At 46.5% G+C, this 15,239-nt stretch overlaps 2 protein-coding genes across 3 annotated transcripts; one reads left to right on the top strand and one right to left on the bottom strand.

Annotated features, from left to right (window-relative positions):
• Positions 1 to 195: 195 nt before the first annotated feature.
• On the bottom strand, positions 196 to 3,630 carry LOC135806542 (protein arginine N-methyltransferase 6-like). Of its 2 annotated transcripts, none has more exons than XM_065320739.1 (2): positions 2,462 to 3,630; positions 196 to 690 (listed from the first exon to the last, which is right to left on the bottom strand). In XM_065320739.1, the coding sequence occupies exons 1-2, from the start codon at positions 3,438 to 3,440 to the stop codon at positions 605 to 607; spliced, it is 1,065 nt and encodes a 354-aa protein (XP_065176811.1). In that variant the 5' UTR covers positions 3,441 to 3,630; the 3' UTR covers positions 196 to 604. The 2 variants fall into 2 exon arrangements, with proteins under 2 accessions (XP_065176811.1, XP_065176812.1); XM_065320740.1 differs by lacking the exon at positions 196 to 690 and adding an exon at positions 998 to 1,361 and having other exon boundaries at positions 2,462 to 3,629.
• Positions 3,631 to 5,025: 1,395 nt separating this feature from the next.
• Positions 5,026 to 10,743, top strand: LOC135806541 (uncharacterized). Its single transcript, XM_065320738.1, has 5 exons — positions 5,026 to 5,521; positions 6,035 to 6,306; positions 6,699 to 7,058; positions 8,086 to 9,433; positions 10,129 to 10,743. The coding sequence occupies exons 1-4, from the start codon at positions 5,342 to 5,344 to the stop codon at positions 8,699 to 8,701; spliced, it is 1,428 nt and encodes a 475-aa protein (XP_065176810.1). The 5' UTR covers positions 5,026 to 5,341; the 3' UTR covers positions 8,702 to 9,433; positions 10,129 to 10,743.
• The last annotated feature ends 4,496 nt before the right edge of the window (positions 10,744 to 15,239 follow it).

Here is a 15,239-nt window from a genome sequence, read left to right as displayed (position 1 = left end):
CGTTCTACAGTATTGTCTGCTTGAGTCCCCCCGTACTCCTTGTCACCTTCATTCGCTTCCTTGTTATTGAACACCTTTGCTTCTTAATTCTTTGGTAACTGAGAATTAAAATCAAATCAAACAACAACAACCAAGTGAGAATAAAGATTTGAACAACAACAACAACAACAACAACAACAACAACAACAACAACAACAACAACAACAACAACAACAACAGAAGAAGTAGCGACGACCCGGCCATTATGGAATCCAATACACCACACCACCACATTGCGCTCTTGGCCGATCCAAACTCTGCACTCACATCACCATCACCACAGCGAGGACAATTCCGGTATATAGATTGATATTGACAATGACCCTCCAGACAGCTGTTTCGCTCCTCCTGAGCGCATCAGTGGAGGCATATGATGTTGAATGAAAGAATAACAAGAATAGACTGATCTTTATTGGGCTAAATTGGCGCGCAATTGCGCTCATTCTCCATAGAAACGTGGCATACCCTAAGTGACAAAAGTGACAAAAGTGAAAACAAGGTCAGGTGATAACGACACGCGCTCATGGCTGGGACAGGAACATGTAGCACATGTGTCAATATCAATCTATATACTGGAATTGTCCCCGCTGTGGTGATGGTGATGTGAGTGCAGAGTTTGGATCGGCCAAGAGCACAATGTGGTGGTGTGATCTATTGGATTCCAACAACAACAACAACAACAACTTTCTCTTATTGGCCACAGGCCATCGTGGGAATAAAGATTTCAAACAAAAACAACAACAACATACTAGTACATGCCAGGGGAAGGGACATACATGTACATCTATACCATGTACAAGGTCTGTGCTCTGTCTGTGCTTTGCCTGTGCTTTGTTACGTGAAGTCTCATCACCACCAGGTTACAAGAAGGCTGGACGTTCAGTGACTTCGTTTAGGCCTTCTCTGCTTCCATTCTTCTTCCTTCATGTATGTCCCCCCCCCCCCGGGGGCCACGTACTTCCGGTAACATCTACATGTATGTGAAGGGTAAAATCCATGATATCTCTACTCCCTGGTCTTCATTGGCTGCACTGCAGTGGAGCATCCGAATATTGAATATCCCTGGTCTTACTTTCAGTCTTTTCACACATAGCATGTAAACCCAGGAAACCTAAGCGTACTCAGTGCAGCGCTGTGGGGTCAACCAATTTCGATTGCATTGTGTACACGCAGGCGGTGGGACAATTCAGAGCTGTAGTTTGTTGCAACTCCCGAGTGTCTTGCTCAGTGCTCCACAGTTGTACTGTGTATCACGCAGGGCCGTCGGAACCGGTCCGGTTGTCACCGGACCAACTCTGGCTCAGGTCACCCCTGGGATTCGTCTAAAACCAGAGAGAAAAAATCCTGGGTACATGACTACATGTACATGATTGTAGTCTGTACATGTATTATCGATCATGCATACATACATGTATGTACATTCACCCACAGTAGACCATACATGTACATTGTACATTGATATCCATGCAAAATTATTCCCTGTAGTGGGCTCTGAAAACTTGTGAAAGGGCCCAATTCTGCTATTTCTGACCGGGTTTTTCAAAAAACGTCCGGGGAGATCCCCCAGGATCCCCTCAAACCGGACCAACTTAGCCCACCATCCGGCGGACCTGCTACGAATCCGAGTCTTGTATTACTTGCATTACATTCTTCCTTTAATGCAATTGTTTTCAGTATTTGTCTATTATTCGAATTGTGTTCTACTCCTCCACCATGGCAAATTGTGTTTTGTTTGCCCGTAAGACCTCGGTCACACTATGGCAAGTTTAAAGCTGCACGCAGCGTCAAACCACAGCACTTGACGCTAGCGTGGAGTCACACTACATGTTTTGCTTTTGCCGTCGCGGCCTGATGCACTTCACAAAACCCCTGTGCGACGAGTCAAATCCTTGTGAAAGAGTACGGTACACTATTTTTCATGCAAGTGCATGCAGCGGCAACGCAGCCGATTTGCTCGCGTCTGACACTCAAATTTCCCGCGCTTTCATCAGTTGCCATGGAAAACTCATGATTCTGACGCTGACGCAGCATTTTTGATGTAGTGTGACCGAGGCCTAAAAGAGGCTTCTGATTCTGAGTGAAATATAACTTTCCAAAATCCGTAGCACTGCCCTCAAAGTCTGACATGCAGTGCATTGCACATTGCACAGCAAGCACAAAAACAAGCACTCCACCTCTAAACTATTCTTTCGATGGAAACAATTTGTAAAATATTTAAAAAGTGCCCCCTAAAGCAACCTTGAACCAGCAAGTACTGCTTGGACACTGGGAGAATAGAAGTCTTTCCTAAAAGTACGCATGCCTCATGTCATGTTTCGCTGTCAGCAGGTGTTGTCATCCAGGATAAACTCTTTCTCAAGTGGTTCCGCACTGCCTGGCAATTTGCAAACTAAAGACACCTTCAGAAAGCGATTGTGCTTACCACATGGTGATAGAGTGAGAGAACCTTCAACAATGTCATCCTGGACAACGTTGGTAGGGGCGTTGAGAAACAGAACGCACTGTCTCCAGTGCGTCGATACAGCATACGGCGAGGTAGAGAGAAGAACGGGTGGTTTACCAGGAAAGGTGACTACAAACCAGACACCGAGGCCATGCAGCGGCGCACTGCAATGGCATTGGCATTTGAACGTGCCCACTAGTTTCTCCAAGTCGGACTGAGTTGTGCTTTTCAGATCCAACGACAGCACACACGTGCTATCGCCGATGATATCTTCGCCATCTAACTGAACAACCTGCACTGATCGCAATGTTGTACGCATGACAACATCAGTTAAACAGCTCATGTCCACGCCGTATGCATCCTTCATGCGAGACCAGCAGTTTACACGGTCCTCCCAGAAGTTGTCTGCTCGGACAGGTGCGACAAATATGGATGCATGGGAGGGCAGCATCACGCCATCAGGTTTCAGCCATTGCTCTCTGGCATACAGTACACTACTCAACATTGACTCGTACATCAAAAAGTAGCCCATCCATTCACTAACGATCACATCAACCTTTTCCGGCAACTGGCACTCTTCAACCATACCGTGAATGACCGTAATGCAGTCTTCCAAATTATTACTTTGAACTACACGCCGTGCATGCTCTGCTGCATCACTGCCTTCGATGGCATAGACCTTCTTAGCTCCTGCTTGAGCACAAAAGCAACTCAAAATACCAGTGCCAGCACCAATATCAGCTACTACTTTGCCATTGAGTAGATGACTGTTTTCCATTATGGCACTGCGGTACTTTGACGTTCGCTCGAAGTCCCGCAGCATCTCCTCGTGAACGTATAGATCACTGTACGTTTTGAAATAGTGCTTTTCATCTGCCTCTCCATCACGATTCGAATAACTTGCCAAGTGTTCACCACTGAAATTTTGACGCTTTGCCTGGGGTTCCTGACCCTCCATACTCCTTCAGGTAAAAAGTTCTTACCAGTACAATCTCAAGCAGCATGGAATGACTGAGCAAACACTACCTCAGGACCTGTAGCTAGCTGTGTGTGTAGACTTCAGCATTGCAAACAAGAAGAGTAAACGCCAAAATGCAAACTCTTCATTGCATTCGCTTTTTCGGATTTATTGCGTTTGAAATAATTCGAAATGCACACATGTACGTGTGCACGTGCGCTTGATCGTCGTACTCGTAGATTTCGGAATCTGGTCATCTGGTCATTAGGCTGTCATCACACCATGGTACAAAGCGCTGCGTCTACGTCCACGTAAGGAGTTTTTGGTCGGTTGTCATGATGATCCGTATACGGGGTGAAAACGGGAGCAGAGGAAACGGGAGACGTAGACGTGGTATGGAGAGGGGGGGTATACGACTTTTTGTATGAACGTGCGTATCTCCCCCAGCCTTTTTCCGAGCGACCCTGTACTTCGATGTACGTGGGTTCAAATTTCTCCAAAAACCTGACTGCGTGTACGCGTCAAGAACTGTGCCTGTCTGATGACACGACCACCCGTTTTGGTTTTTCACCATAGACGTAGACGTAAACGGGAGTCGGAGAACGTGGTGTGATGACGGCCTTACATCGACATCAGACTCCGATTACTGACAATAGGGAGGTTCCGGAGTACGATTTTTCGTGCCAAAATCCGTGGAGGCTCTACGGATTTTTTATACGTTGTTTTCGAGCAGTGAAAAGTTCCGGGGTACGGAACTTATGTGTTTGCCGTCATTGCCTAGGTTACGATCGCAAACACGTCACATTCCCGCGCTATGCCTTTTTATTTTGAAAATTTGTACCGAAATCAAAACTTCCCGCGAAAAATCGATGTTTCTCGTACCAAATTTGTACGCGAAAAATCTTTCTGCACCCGATGACGCAAAATCTCCATACGAAGCATGGTTCGTATGAAAGCCAGTCCACACGGATTCTCGTGCCGAAAAATCGTATGGAGCACGCCTGGAAAAAATCCGTAGCGCCCATACGGATTTTGGCACGGAAAATCGTACCCCGGAACCTCTCTTTTAAATAGTGTCATGTGTCTGCGTGGGGCTCGCCGAGTTTGGCAGCCTCCAATGCCAATGGATGGCTGTGCCTCCCTGGCTGTCGTGGAGGCTAGGGTGTCCCGTTGAGCCTTGCCCCGTGATTGTGCGAACTATGCTATGCTTCTCTTGCTGTCTGATCACATGCGACGTCATCATTATGATTGTGATTTGTTTTCAATCCTCCGCCATGGAAAATTGTGTTTTGTTCGCCCGTAAAAGAGGCTTTTACTACTAAAAAAAAAAAAAAAAAAAAAAAGATTACTGACAATACGACTCGTAGATCTACTGTACGAGTATCATGATTATTCAGAGGATCTAGGAAGTGCTACATACCGGTAACCATTGACATTGTAGCCTAGCGACTATGTCAGTACTGTCGATGAGTTCCTGCTTGCTTGTAAATCTAAAACGTAAAAGTCTGTACTCGTAGACCATGTAGACTGTAGTTGGACCAAGACTGGTAGATCTACTCTTGGTTGTAGTTGTAGGCGTCAAGATCGGAGAAGTGACGAGATCATCGTCAATGAAATACATGACTCAGGTAGAGGAAGGGGAGCGAGGAATGGGAATTCTTTCCCGACACCGTGATTCGTGGTCGCTGGGTGACTGCAGGATCAGAGGTGGTCCTGGTCCACTGACAAGCGGTTAGCCGTGAGAGTGACTAGCGTTGTTGCGACTCGGCGACGGACTATCGACTGTCAATGAATCTCTCTGGCGCTGATACAGTGATAGTGGTCGATGCGGAGTGAATAATTATGAGCGCATAATGGCGTAGACCTCGGTTATCGGCTATCGGTCTGCGGTGCCAGCGCTCATGGCAACTTCTCAGAATAGCAGCAGACCTTCAACGAATAAACAATCATGGACTTGTAGTAGCATCTTCTTCGAGGGGAGTAATCATGGTAATGGAAACCCCTTTGTGGATTCATCTCCGCGGAGGACCTTCTATCATCCATCATCCGGTGTACAAGAAACACAGGTGAAAAAACGACGGGTAAGTGACTAAAATTAATGGGCTGCAAACGAAAACTAATGAGGCTCATTAAAATAATAATAAAAAGTTCATCTCTAAATCAGGGGAAACGTAGGCCCTTGAAAAAAGAAGAGTATTGTTGTGGGCATCATAGTCAGCTTGATAGTCATGTCATAATAATACAGTCAACTTTGCGTATAGCGACACACGGCCGAGCATCAGAAAAGTGTTCTTTTTCTCGAAGTGTTGTTATACCCGAAGTCTCAGTACATGCATACAGGTCGAATGGACTTTGCTATGGGCATGAACATTCTGTCGTTAGTCGCGAATTGTCGTTATATCCGCAGTCGTTATTAGCGAAGTTGACTGTAGTTTCAGGTCGCCCTGCAACTGCATGCCGGAACATAGCACTTTGAAGTACAATTACACAAACGTAACTGTCTCCGATCTATAGTATGTGTAGTAACAATGTCATGTTTTAAATCAATGCTGGACAGTTCTGCACGGAATACAACATGTGCATTGTCCTTGCAGCATCGCTCAGCAGGCAGGCGCACAGTGCGACTAGCATTTACGCCGACACTGCCAAACAATGTGACCTTCAGCGGAGAAGGTAGACATTGTCGACATGACGGAAGAGCCTCTGTTAGTGATTACTGGCAACCGACAATGCAAGAGAATACTAGTGCAGAGCTATCAACGCCTGCAGCACATACAGCAGCCAAGAACCAAGCATTGAATAGCCATGAGCATCCTGCTACTAGTACCAGCCTGACTAGCAGCAGCACAGAGCCTGTGTTGGCAAGGTAAGCCACACATGGATGGAGCTATCAATGTTTGTGTGCAATATGTATTGCAAGTATACTCAACTACATGTATATATTGTGCTGTATAATTTACTTGGGCATTCCTAACAAGCCATAGTGTCTTCTTGCATGGCACAATGATGCATCTTCCTTTCTGCTCTGTTTTACCTATCTCTTTTCGTTCGTCCCTCTTGCACGAAGTACAAATTATACAAATGATTTGCACTCTGTACCGTTGAGGCAACGAACTGAACATTTAATAATAAAAACCAAACCAAACCAATGACTGGTGTAGCTACACATTATTACAAGTTCCAATGGAAGAGTCTGGACAAATGTGCTATGATAAGGCTTGACTGTGCGTGTTTGTGGTTTGGCATCTTCGCATGCAGCTACGTTCAGAGGTTCAGAGAAGCTGATGGAGTAACGACTGCTAGTAGGGATGGGTCAATGGAGGAGTCTGAGTTCTGGTGGCACAATGAAGACAACTTTTCCAATGCTTTGACTTCATCTCGGTCTACAGCTACATCAGATGAAGAGGCTGGTTCTGGTAGATCATCGGAGCCGGGCGCATGTACATCATGTGCTGTGAGATCACCGCAATCATCTGGGACAAGCAGTGCTGGTGGTGATGGTTCAAGTATCGGTGCTTGTTGTAGTGGATCATCTATCAGTTCAGCTCTCAACCTGCCACTGCCTCATGTGCTAGATAAGCAGTTTGCGCAGGATGGAACTTCCGAATCAACATCCGAGTAAGTACGAATGTGAATCTGTCATGATGTGTGGCATACACGACCTTGGAGGCTTGCACTGCTGCACAACACTCAGTGAATATCATACTGAACAGTGACTGGGTGCAGTGTGACCCAAGGAGTCTACAGTGCCGAGGCTGGGCCCGGATTACGGTTATGCCAAACCGAGTCACTACATGCTACCATACTTGTAGTTGCTTAGGCTTAGCATCACAATCCTGACTGCCAGAAGCATGGCATCAAGCAAGAGTACGAGTGTGAGATCGCCTAATCACAGCCCGCCGCGCGAAGCGCAAAGGGCTGTGATGTAGGCTGATCGAACACGAGTATGAGTGTTTTGATTACAATTCTGACATACACCCACGCTTGAAACTCATATCCAACTTACTTGTAAATACTTCGCGAAGGGCTGTGATTGGCTGATAGAACATGAACAAGACGGTTTTGATTGGATTTCTGACATGACTCGCACTTCGATCTTCCTATCGCGCTTGAAAGCACGACTCAACCTTCTGGAGACCGAGTCGAGTAAAAAAAAAAGCGAGCTTGATCAGTAAATCAAAGCCCTAGTGGAGCGGGCTTTGATCGTAAAATCAAAGCCCGCTCCACTAAATATGGAGTTCTACTTCTTGTAGCATGCTTTGATCGCCTCATCTAGGCCCTGCTAGATGCAATGCGATTGGTCATCTCCGTGCCTACAGTCTTGTGACATGTCAGAATACTGTATCATAGAGGCAGTGACTGTACGGTGCACTGCTTACTGCCATAGCATGCCCAGACCCCATACTCTGGTTCTCGTTTCCTGCACACTATGCGTGTTCTTTTACTGTCCTCCATCACAATCTTTTTTGTCATGGTAAACTTGGCATGATTACAAGAAAGTTGATTGATTAACAAGGTCAGCCGCGGTTTGGCCCGCACGGTCGACAGGTGGGTGGGTGTGGGGGTTCAGTGATCGAATGCCACATAATGACTATGCCATAATTATAGTCTTTCATGTCATTTTTCCTTTACCTGTTCAACCTAGACGAGAAGGTGTACGTCAGCAGCTTGTGTTAGAGCACACATGTCTTGGCCACGGGACCCAGCCAACTCCTGGTGATCAGATACAGAGCGAGCAAGGCCGAACTAAGCATATAGGCAACAGGAGTACGCTAGAAGCTCCAATCAAGGATGAGGTCCAGACGCAGGGCAATGCTGGAAATGACAAAGACGATCATTGTACTGATGTTCTGGAGAGATGGAGACGTCGGCATCGCTATTATCGTGCAATGGGTCATCCTGCAACCTTAGAGTCAGGGTTACATCATGCTCACATGCCATATCTAAACAGGGATGTGGGAGTCACACATTGTCAGCACAACCACTATGACCAAGCTGCACCCTTCCGTAGCCGCCATTCATCCACATTGAGAGTCCAAGGAAAGCACACAGCCAGTCCATACACTAGTAGTCATGTACCGGTGTATTCACAACATCCAGCACCTCCGGTTTGGGGCCGGAGACAGTGTTGTACATGCACGACTTCCAGAAGTGCGAGTTTGCCGCAACAATCAGCCACGGAGCTTACCATTCCACGCGGTGGCGACCGACTTGAAGAAACACGGCGACTTATCAGACGCCTGCGCATGCAGTTGAGGTAGAGCTGAACAGACGAGTTGAATACACCAATGATGATGCCACGTTGTTTTGTATGTGCCTGGAAGCTGATTGTTGACTACTTGCTTGAGAGGCATACACCGTTGTACATACACCGTTGGCTACTGAATGCTCTTAAAGGGAAACTGAACGCCAAAAATAAGTATGGCTTATCCGAAGGGGAATTGGGCACTGATTCCGATGAGCTATGTCTCGAGCCGATCAGAGAAGAGGAACTGTGTCAAATTCCATAAATAACACCTCCCATATTTGGAAATTGGCCTTGATGACGTGCGTACTGCTTAGCTGTCACCATGCTGTGCATGTTCAGCAGTGTAATTGAATGGAAGAAAACAATTACTTTGGTGTTTTGCAGCTCTGTTTCGTTCCCTGACGGTAACCAAATCTAGATGTAGGAATCTGTTGAGCAGGAGAGTGACACATGTCTTCCCAAAGGCTGTCCAGGCTGCAGTGGTGATGAAGAAGACACGATCATCACCCCGAGATCGATCGTAGCGAATTGGAAAACTCATGGTGAATTTGCTTCCACTCCAAGGCAATGTCGAGGTATGAATGGTGCTTGTACTGCCTTCCAAAGTGAAGAGGAGATGAACATGGCTTTGCATAGCTGTTGTTCTATGCCAACTTACCTACTCTTGCTGGTACCGTAGTGGCATATTGCAAATTTCGTGGACGAACAACTCTAGTCACTAGTGGCTAGTGAGCAACACTAACAGGTGAGATTTTTCAATTCGACAAAAATTGTTTTTGTTTGAGAACTGACAGTGGCAGTCATTAGACTCAGTACGTGTCTCTCTGCTGCTTCTTTCCCTTCATTCGTAGGGTTGTGCTTGAATAGTACAAGTGCTTGAAGTAAAATAAAATAAATAGAACATGTGGAACATAAATCTAATCAAGCATCAGTACATGTATTGCGAAGTTCAACTTCAAAGCACATGAAATCACAATGATCACGAAGTTTATGTAATCAGGAGTACACCCTGTGTTCAACGAACACTTACACATGCTGTATTGCGCACACACATGTACACATGTGCGTGCACCCCCACCCCATCCCACAGACACACGCATGCAGCGCGCACATCCATACACATGTGCGTGTACCCCCCCCCCCCCCCACACACACACACATTCCTACCCATACACATGTGCGCCCCCCCCCCCCCCCCACACACACGTGTGCACATACAGATACACAAACACACACGCACGAACACACACACACAAGATACGTGTAAGTGTACATGGTCTTCCTGGTGCAGATGCTGAGCCAGCACAATGGAAAATACCTCCATCAAGATGCTTGATCAAGTGTTGTGATACTGGCACTGTTTGTTCGTTTTACAAAGAAGTGTGGGAAAGATTACAATGCATTATAATTCGTAATTGTTCTTTGCCTTGTACTGTGCAGACCAGAATGCTTCGCTATCAACTCCTGGCTTTCCATCGGCATGGTGTTCAGGTGCAGCGGCATCTGGTCCGGGGAGTTCAAGTTGCTGGATGGCTGCACTGACACCGGATGGGTTTGCGTTGGCAATGCGATACGGCAGTCATCCCACATCACGAGCTACATGTTTATGTAATTTATATTGTCGCTCGTCCAGCAACGTCAAGGCTCTGCATGTAAACACAGGAGAACACCATAATACTACTCAGGGGATAATAATTTTGGATATCAATTTCGTGACAATTATTAGATTCACACAATATTCACAACGTATGCAACACGATGCTGTCTATTGACACTACTTCAAATTGAAGTGCTCACTACTCCTCTCCCGTTTTTATCTCCCTCTACCTTATGAATACTCTGCATTACTGGTTTCATTTCTACCCTTTCCATTGCTGCCAGCTCCCAGTCTTTTTCAATGCACAGCACCACCTTGACAGTCATTTTTGTGATTTGATGTACACATACTTTGAAGTTCAAATTCGAATTACATGATCAGATTTTTGTTCCACATTTTCTATTTATTTTTACTTCAAGCACAACCCTACCGATGAAGGGAAAGAAGCAGCAGAGAGACACGTACTGAGTCTAATGACTGCCACTGTCAGTTCTCAAACAAAAACAATTTTTGTCGAATTGAAAAATCTCACCTGTTAGTGTTGCTCACTAGCCACTAGTGACTAGAGTTGTTCGTCCACGAAATTTGCAATATGCCACTACGGTACCAGCAAGAGTAGGTAAGTTGGCATAGAACAACAGCTATGCAAAGCCATGTTCATCTCCTCTTCACTTTGGAAGGCAGTACAAGCACCATTCATACCTCGACATTGCCTTGGAGTGGAAGCAAATTCACCATGAGTTTTCCAATTCGCTACGATCGATCTCGGGGTGATGATCGTGTCTTCTTCATCACCACTGCAGCCTGGACAGCCTTCGGGAAGACATGTGTCACTCTCCTGCTCAACAGATTCCTACATCTAGATTTGGTTACCGTCAGGGAACGAAACAGAGCTGCAAAACACCAAAGTAATAATTATTGTTTTCTTCCATTCAATTACACTGCTGAACATGCACAGCATGGTGACAGCTAAGCAGTACGCACGTCATCAAGGCCAATTTCCAAATATGGGAGGTGTTATTTATGGAATTTGACACAGTTCCTCTTCTCTGATCGGCTCGAGACATAGCTCATCGGAATCAGTGCCCAATTCTCCTTCGGATAAGCCATACTTATTTTTGGCGTTCAGTTTCCCTTTAAATCATGATATAGCTGGCAGAATTATCAAGAGATTATCCGATCATAATTTGATATACTGCAAGTCAACAAGTATCCGGTGCGTATTTATTCTCTGCTATATTTTTGGCGACAGCCTTTGAGCCTTTGAGGTCTAGAATTTGACGCAGCTAAAATTTTGTTTCCAAGGTACAGCATGACAGTACAGGCTGAAACTGTAACGCTCCGATCATTTGTAAACTTGAATCCAGTACCTGCATGCGTCAAATAATATTATTGCAATCAAAAAGCCCCTATGCTTTCACACCGATCTTCATGGATTTAATGTTCACTGACTCATTGGACAGCCACTGCATGGCAAGTGTGATGTAGTACTGCCAGATCGTCTGTTCTATCTAAATTCACTGGCTTGTCAGTTTGAGCACTCTGGCAAGGTACGTTCGGGCCTGATTGGAAATTTTTATTTCCATTGCTATCAGGTTCGGCCTCATTTCCTCCTCTGTGCTGCGCTGATGAGTCCACAAAGGACGAAACAGTTCTGTCCGCAGATTGAGTATTTCGCTCCTGCTCTTGTAGCAGTTGAGCACTCTTGCGTGGGGTAGTGCCTTTGCTGTTTGCTTTATGCAGAGCTCACTGACTTGTCAGTTTGAGCACTCTGGCAAGGTACGTTCGGGCCTGATTGGAAATTTTTATTTCCATTGCTATCAGGTTCGGCCTCATTTCCTCTGTGCTGCGCTGATGAGTCCACAAAGGACGAAACAGTTCTGTCCGCAGATTGAGTATTTCGCTCCTGCTCTTGTAGCAGTTGAGCACTCTTGCGTGGGGTAGTGCCTTTGCTGTTTGCTTTATGCAGAGCTCACTGACTTGTCAGTTTGAGCACTCTGGCAAGGTACGTTCGGGCCTGATTGGAAATTTTTATTTCCATTGCTATCAGGTTCGGCCTCATTTCCTCTGTGCTGCGCTGATGAGTCCACAAAGGACGAAACAGTTCTGTCCGCAGATTGAGTATTTCGCTCCTGCTCTTGTAGCAGTTGAGCACTCTTGCGTGGGGTAGTGCCTTTGCTGTTTGCTTTATGCAGAGCTCACTGACTTGTCAGTTTGAGCACTCTGGCAAGGTACGTTCGGGCCTGATTGGAAATTTTTATTTCCATTGCTATCAGGTTCGGCCTCATTTCCTCTGTGCTGCGCTGATGAGTCCACAAAGGACGAAACAGTTCTGTCCGCAGATTGAGTAAATTTACGTGTATGTGGGTATCTTGTCTCGCTACCCGTCTACATACGCCACCAATGACCATTCATTTACCAGTGTATTCTATTTTACTCATGCACTGGTGCATTGGGCCCTGCTGGCATTGCAGAACACACGTTTGTATTGTTCTGTGGCCCTAATCATACTTTCAAGGAGCGTTCGCATAATCTCTTGCGCTATGATACACGCCGCCTATGATACCCCTCAGAATTTCCCACCTTGCTCCCCCTTATGTTCTGGCTGCCCGTTTTGGAGCCATCAGTTGCCTGATGATCGTAGTAATACGTGAAACTCAGAGTTGTAACACAGCTTCCAATCTCTCTTGTGTAATGTGAATGACCCTATAAAAGAGATGGCATCGCGAAATTCACTGGGCCCTTGGTGAGAGCGAACCAATCACAGGCGACGTAGCGAATGACAAGTTATCCAGCGAGTAGCCATCATTCTAAGGACAGCCTCTTGAAGGAACGGACGTAGTGAAGGTAACGGCATGAGTCCCGATTGCATCCTGGGCAACAGATTCTACTTCGTACTTTGCTTTACGGATTAGGGGAACAGCAATGCCCGGACTGTGCTTTTACCGCAATATGCGATGAAAAATTTCATAGAATATGGTGACTGATGATGAACACTGGGTGCCATAATATAGGAGCATGCATGGAAGCCACCCCACAGGCATGACGAGGACACCATCATTACAGGGTAATTTACGGTCGATTGCATTGGTCGTTGGCGGCTTCATCCAAAGGAGGAAGCAGGCATTGTGCTGCATTAGGCATAACACAACTCAGAAATGTCCCTTCCTCGAAGACTCTGGACAAAAGCTGCATATGCTGATTGTGGTTGTGCTGCTGTGATCTCACTGAGCTGTGCCTCCCAGGTGGCGACCATCTCAGGGAGCCAGTGGTCCCACAAAGACATCAAGCTGATCCGGCCGACTCATCATCCAGGGGTGGTTCCGAGGTATAGCACTCCATCCGATTTGAGATGTTTACCCCAGTACATGTATATGATAAAGGTGATAGCGGTTGCGGATAGACTTCAATGGGTTAGAGGTGTATCCAAACTTCGGGCCGAAGCGAGCGAAGCTATCCCACCACGCTCGGAATCGCTCAAGTAACTAGTTTCCCTCCAGATTTGGCACTACTAGCTTGTAGGCCCTCGGCCCTGCTGTTGAGACGACTCTGCCTCTGGCGAGTGGGATGATGCCGGTAGCATACATTGGCATGGCAATAGGGTGGCTTTGCATCGTTAGATGCACTGCATGCCTCCAGACCAGTGATTTCGCGTCAACAGATCATGTTGCCAATCTTTGCAATGGGATAGATCTACAGCTTATGTGTCGCATCATAACTTCATAAGTCGATCGGATGCGTCAGTGAAACTGGTGTGGCACTGACCTCCACGAATTAAAGGGGAAGTGCATCGATTTTTCAAGTAGGGCTCAGATGAAAGACAATAGACCGATCCCCTTATTATACTGGGTTCGAGCACGGGGGCAACCTCACTCGCGATCGAGCTAGTTTTTGAACGTGACAGCATCTTTGACAGTGTGTTTCAGGTTTGTTATGGAATGTCTTCTGCTTAGTTCAAGTGGTTTGCGATGGCTTCGAGCGGTGCTGAACCTCCTGCTGGTAGGAGCAGAGTCTTCGAGAGAGACATGGACTGTGATGCAGCTGCAGGATTTTTTCAAGGCGCGGGAGAGAACGATCTCGGGCCACAAACAGGAGTTACTCCAGAGGTGAGTTTTTTTGTTGTTGGTATTATTCGAATCGCGAATCGTGTTGTGAGATTTATTTTGTGCCTAGGCTACAGCAGACCGTATTTCTTTCTCCTTGAGATCGGTGCTGAAGATAATAGTAACCTTTTTCTGGTCTGCCTTTTCCTCTCCAGAGCCATCTTCTATGAAGGTAACCGTGGTGCTGCGAAGTCACCAAGTCGCGATCGCGATCAGCAGCCCTGAAGTGGAAAAATCGATTTTCCAACGATCTGGTTGGACATCAGCCACTAAAGTACTTCTGATTTGCCTGTAGTGACAACAGCAGCCATCCTTGGACACCTTGCAAAGACAGGAAAAGCCACTGGTGGAAGCGACTGCTATGAGGTGACGATAGCAGTGGTGATCGCTGTTTTGTCAAGTCGAAGGGCTAGCCAACCCAGAGGAAGCATAAAAAAAAAAACGATGAGCAGTGCGTGGTATTTGTTGAGCGTGAAGAGCTAGAGGAGGACAGTGCAAACACATGGAAGGAGTGGATGGTGTTTGAAGTGCTGTGTGCCGGCTGGTGGTGATGGTGGTCTTTGTAAGCATGTATTCGTGCTGCTTCTTGTGCTGGAACACTTCTCGCCCAGGAAGGCAGATTGCGTGCTCCCTGGCCCGCAGTCGGCAATGGGGCATTTGTTCCAGGAACATTACCCCAGAGCCAGTGATGAGTCATACCTTTGAAAGATCGAAGCTTGCTGTTAATCGCAAGCGTAGCGCAGTGGATTGCTCCCTCTTCGAAGTACGATGGCCAAAGCTTGCCGCTGTCTGCAACAAAGTGTGTGTGCGGTTCTTTCGAACCTATGAGTATGAATATACCCCCCCCCCCC

This window comes from Sycon ciliatum, chromosome 1 (genome assembly GCF_964019385.1).
Source record: "Sycon ciliatum chromosome 1, ocSycCili1.1, whole genome shotgun sequence".
NCBI classification, from domain to species: Eukaryota; Metazoa; Porifera; class Calcarea; order Leucosolenida; family Sycettidae; genus Sycon; species Sycon ciliatum.
This window is presented reverse-complemented; position numbering and strand designations above follow the sequence as displayed.

Bases quoted from the DNA above. Each gene is read 5' to 3' on its own strand.
- LOC135806541 (XM_065320738.1), top strand. From the start codon at position 5,342: ATGGCAACTTCTCAGAATAGCAGCAGACCTTCAACGAATAAACAATCA. The intron at 5,522-6,034 runs GTAAGTGACTAA...TTGTCCTTGCAG, and splicing joins CACAGGTGAAAAAACGACGG to CATCGCTCAGCAGGCAGGCG. The intron at 6,307-6,698 runs GTAAGCCACACA...CTTCGCATGCAG, and splicing joins ACAGAGCCTGTGTTGGCAAG to CTACGTTCAGAGGTTCAGAG.
- LOC135806542 (XM_065320739.1), bottom strand. From the start codon at position 3,440: ATGGAGGGTCAGGAACCCCAGGCAAAGCGTCAAAATTTCAGTGGTGAA. The intron at 691-2,461 runs GTAAGCACAATC...GGAATCCAATAG, and splicing joins TCTCACTCTATCACCATGTG to ATCACACCACCACATTGTGC.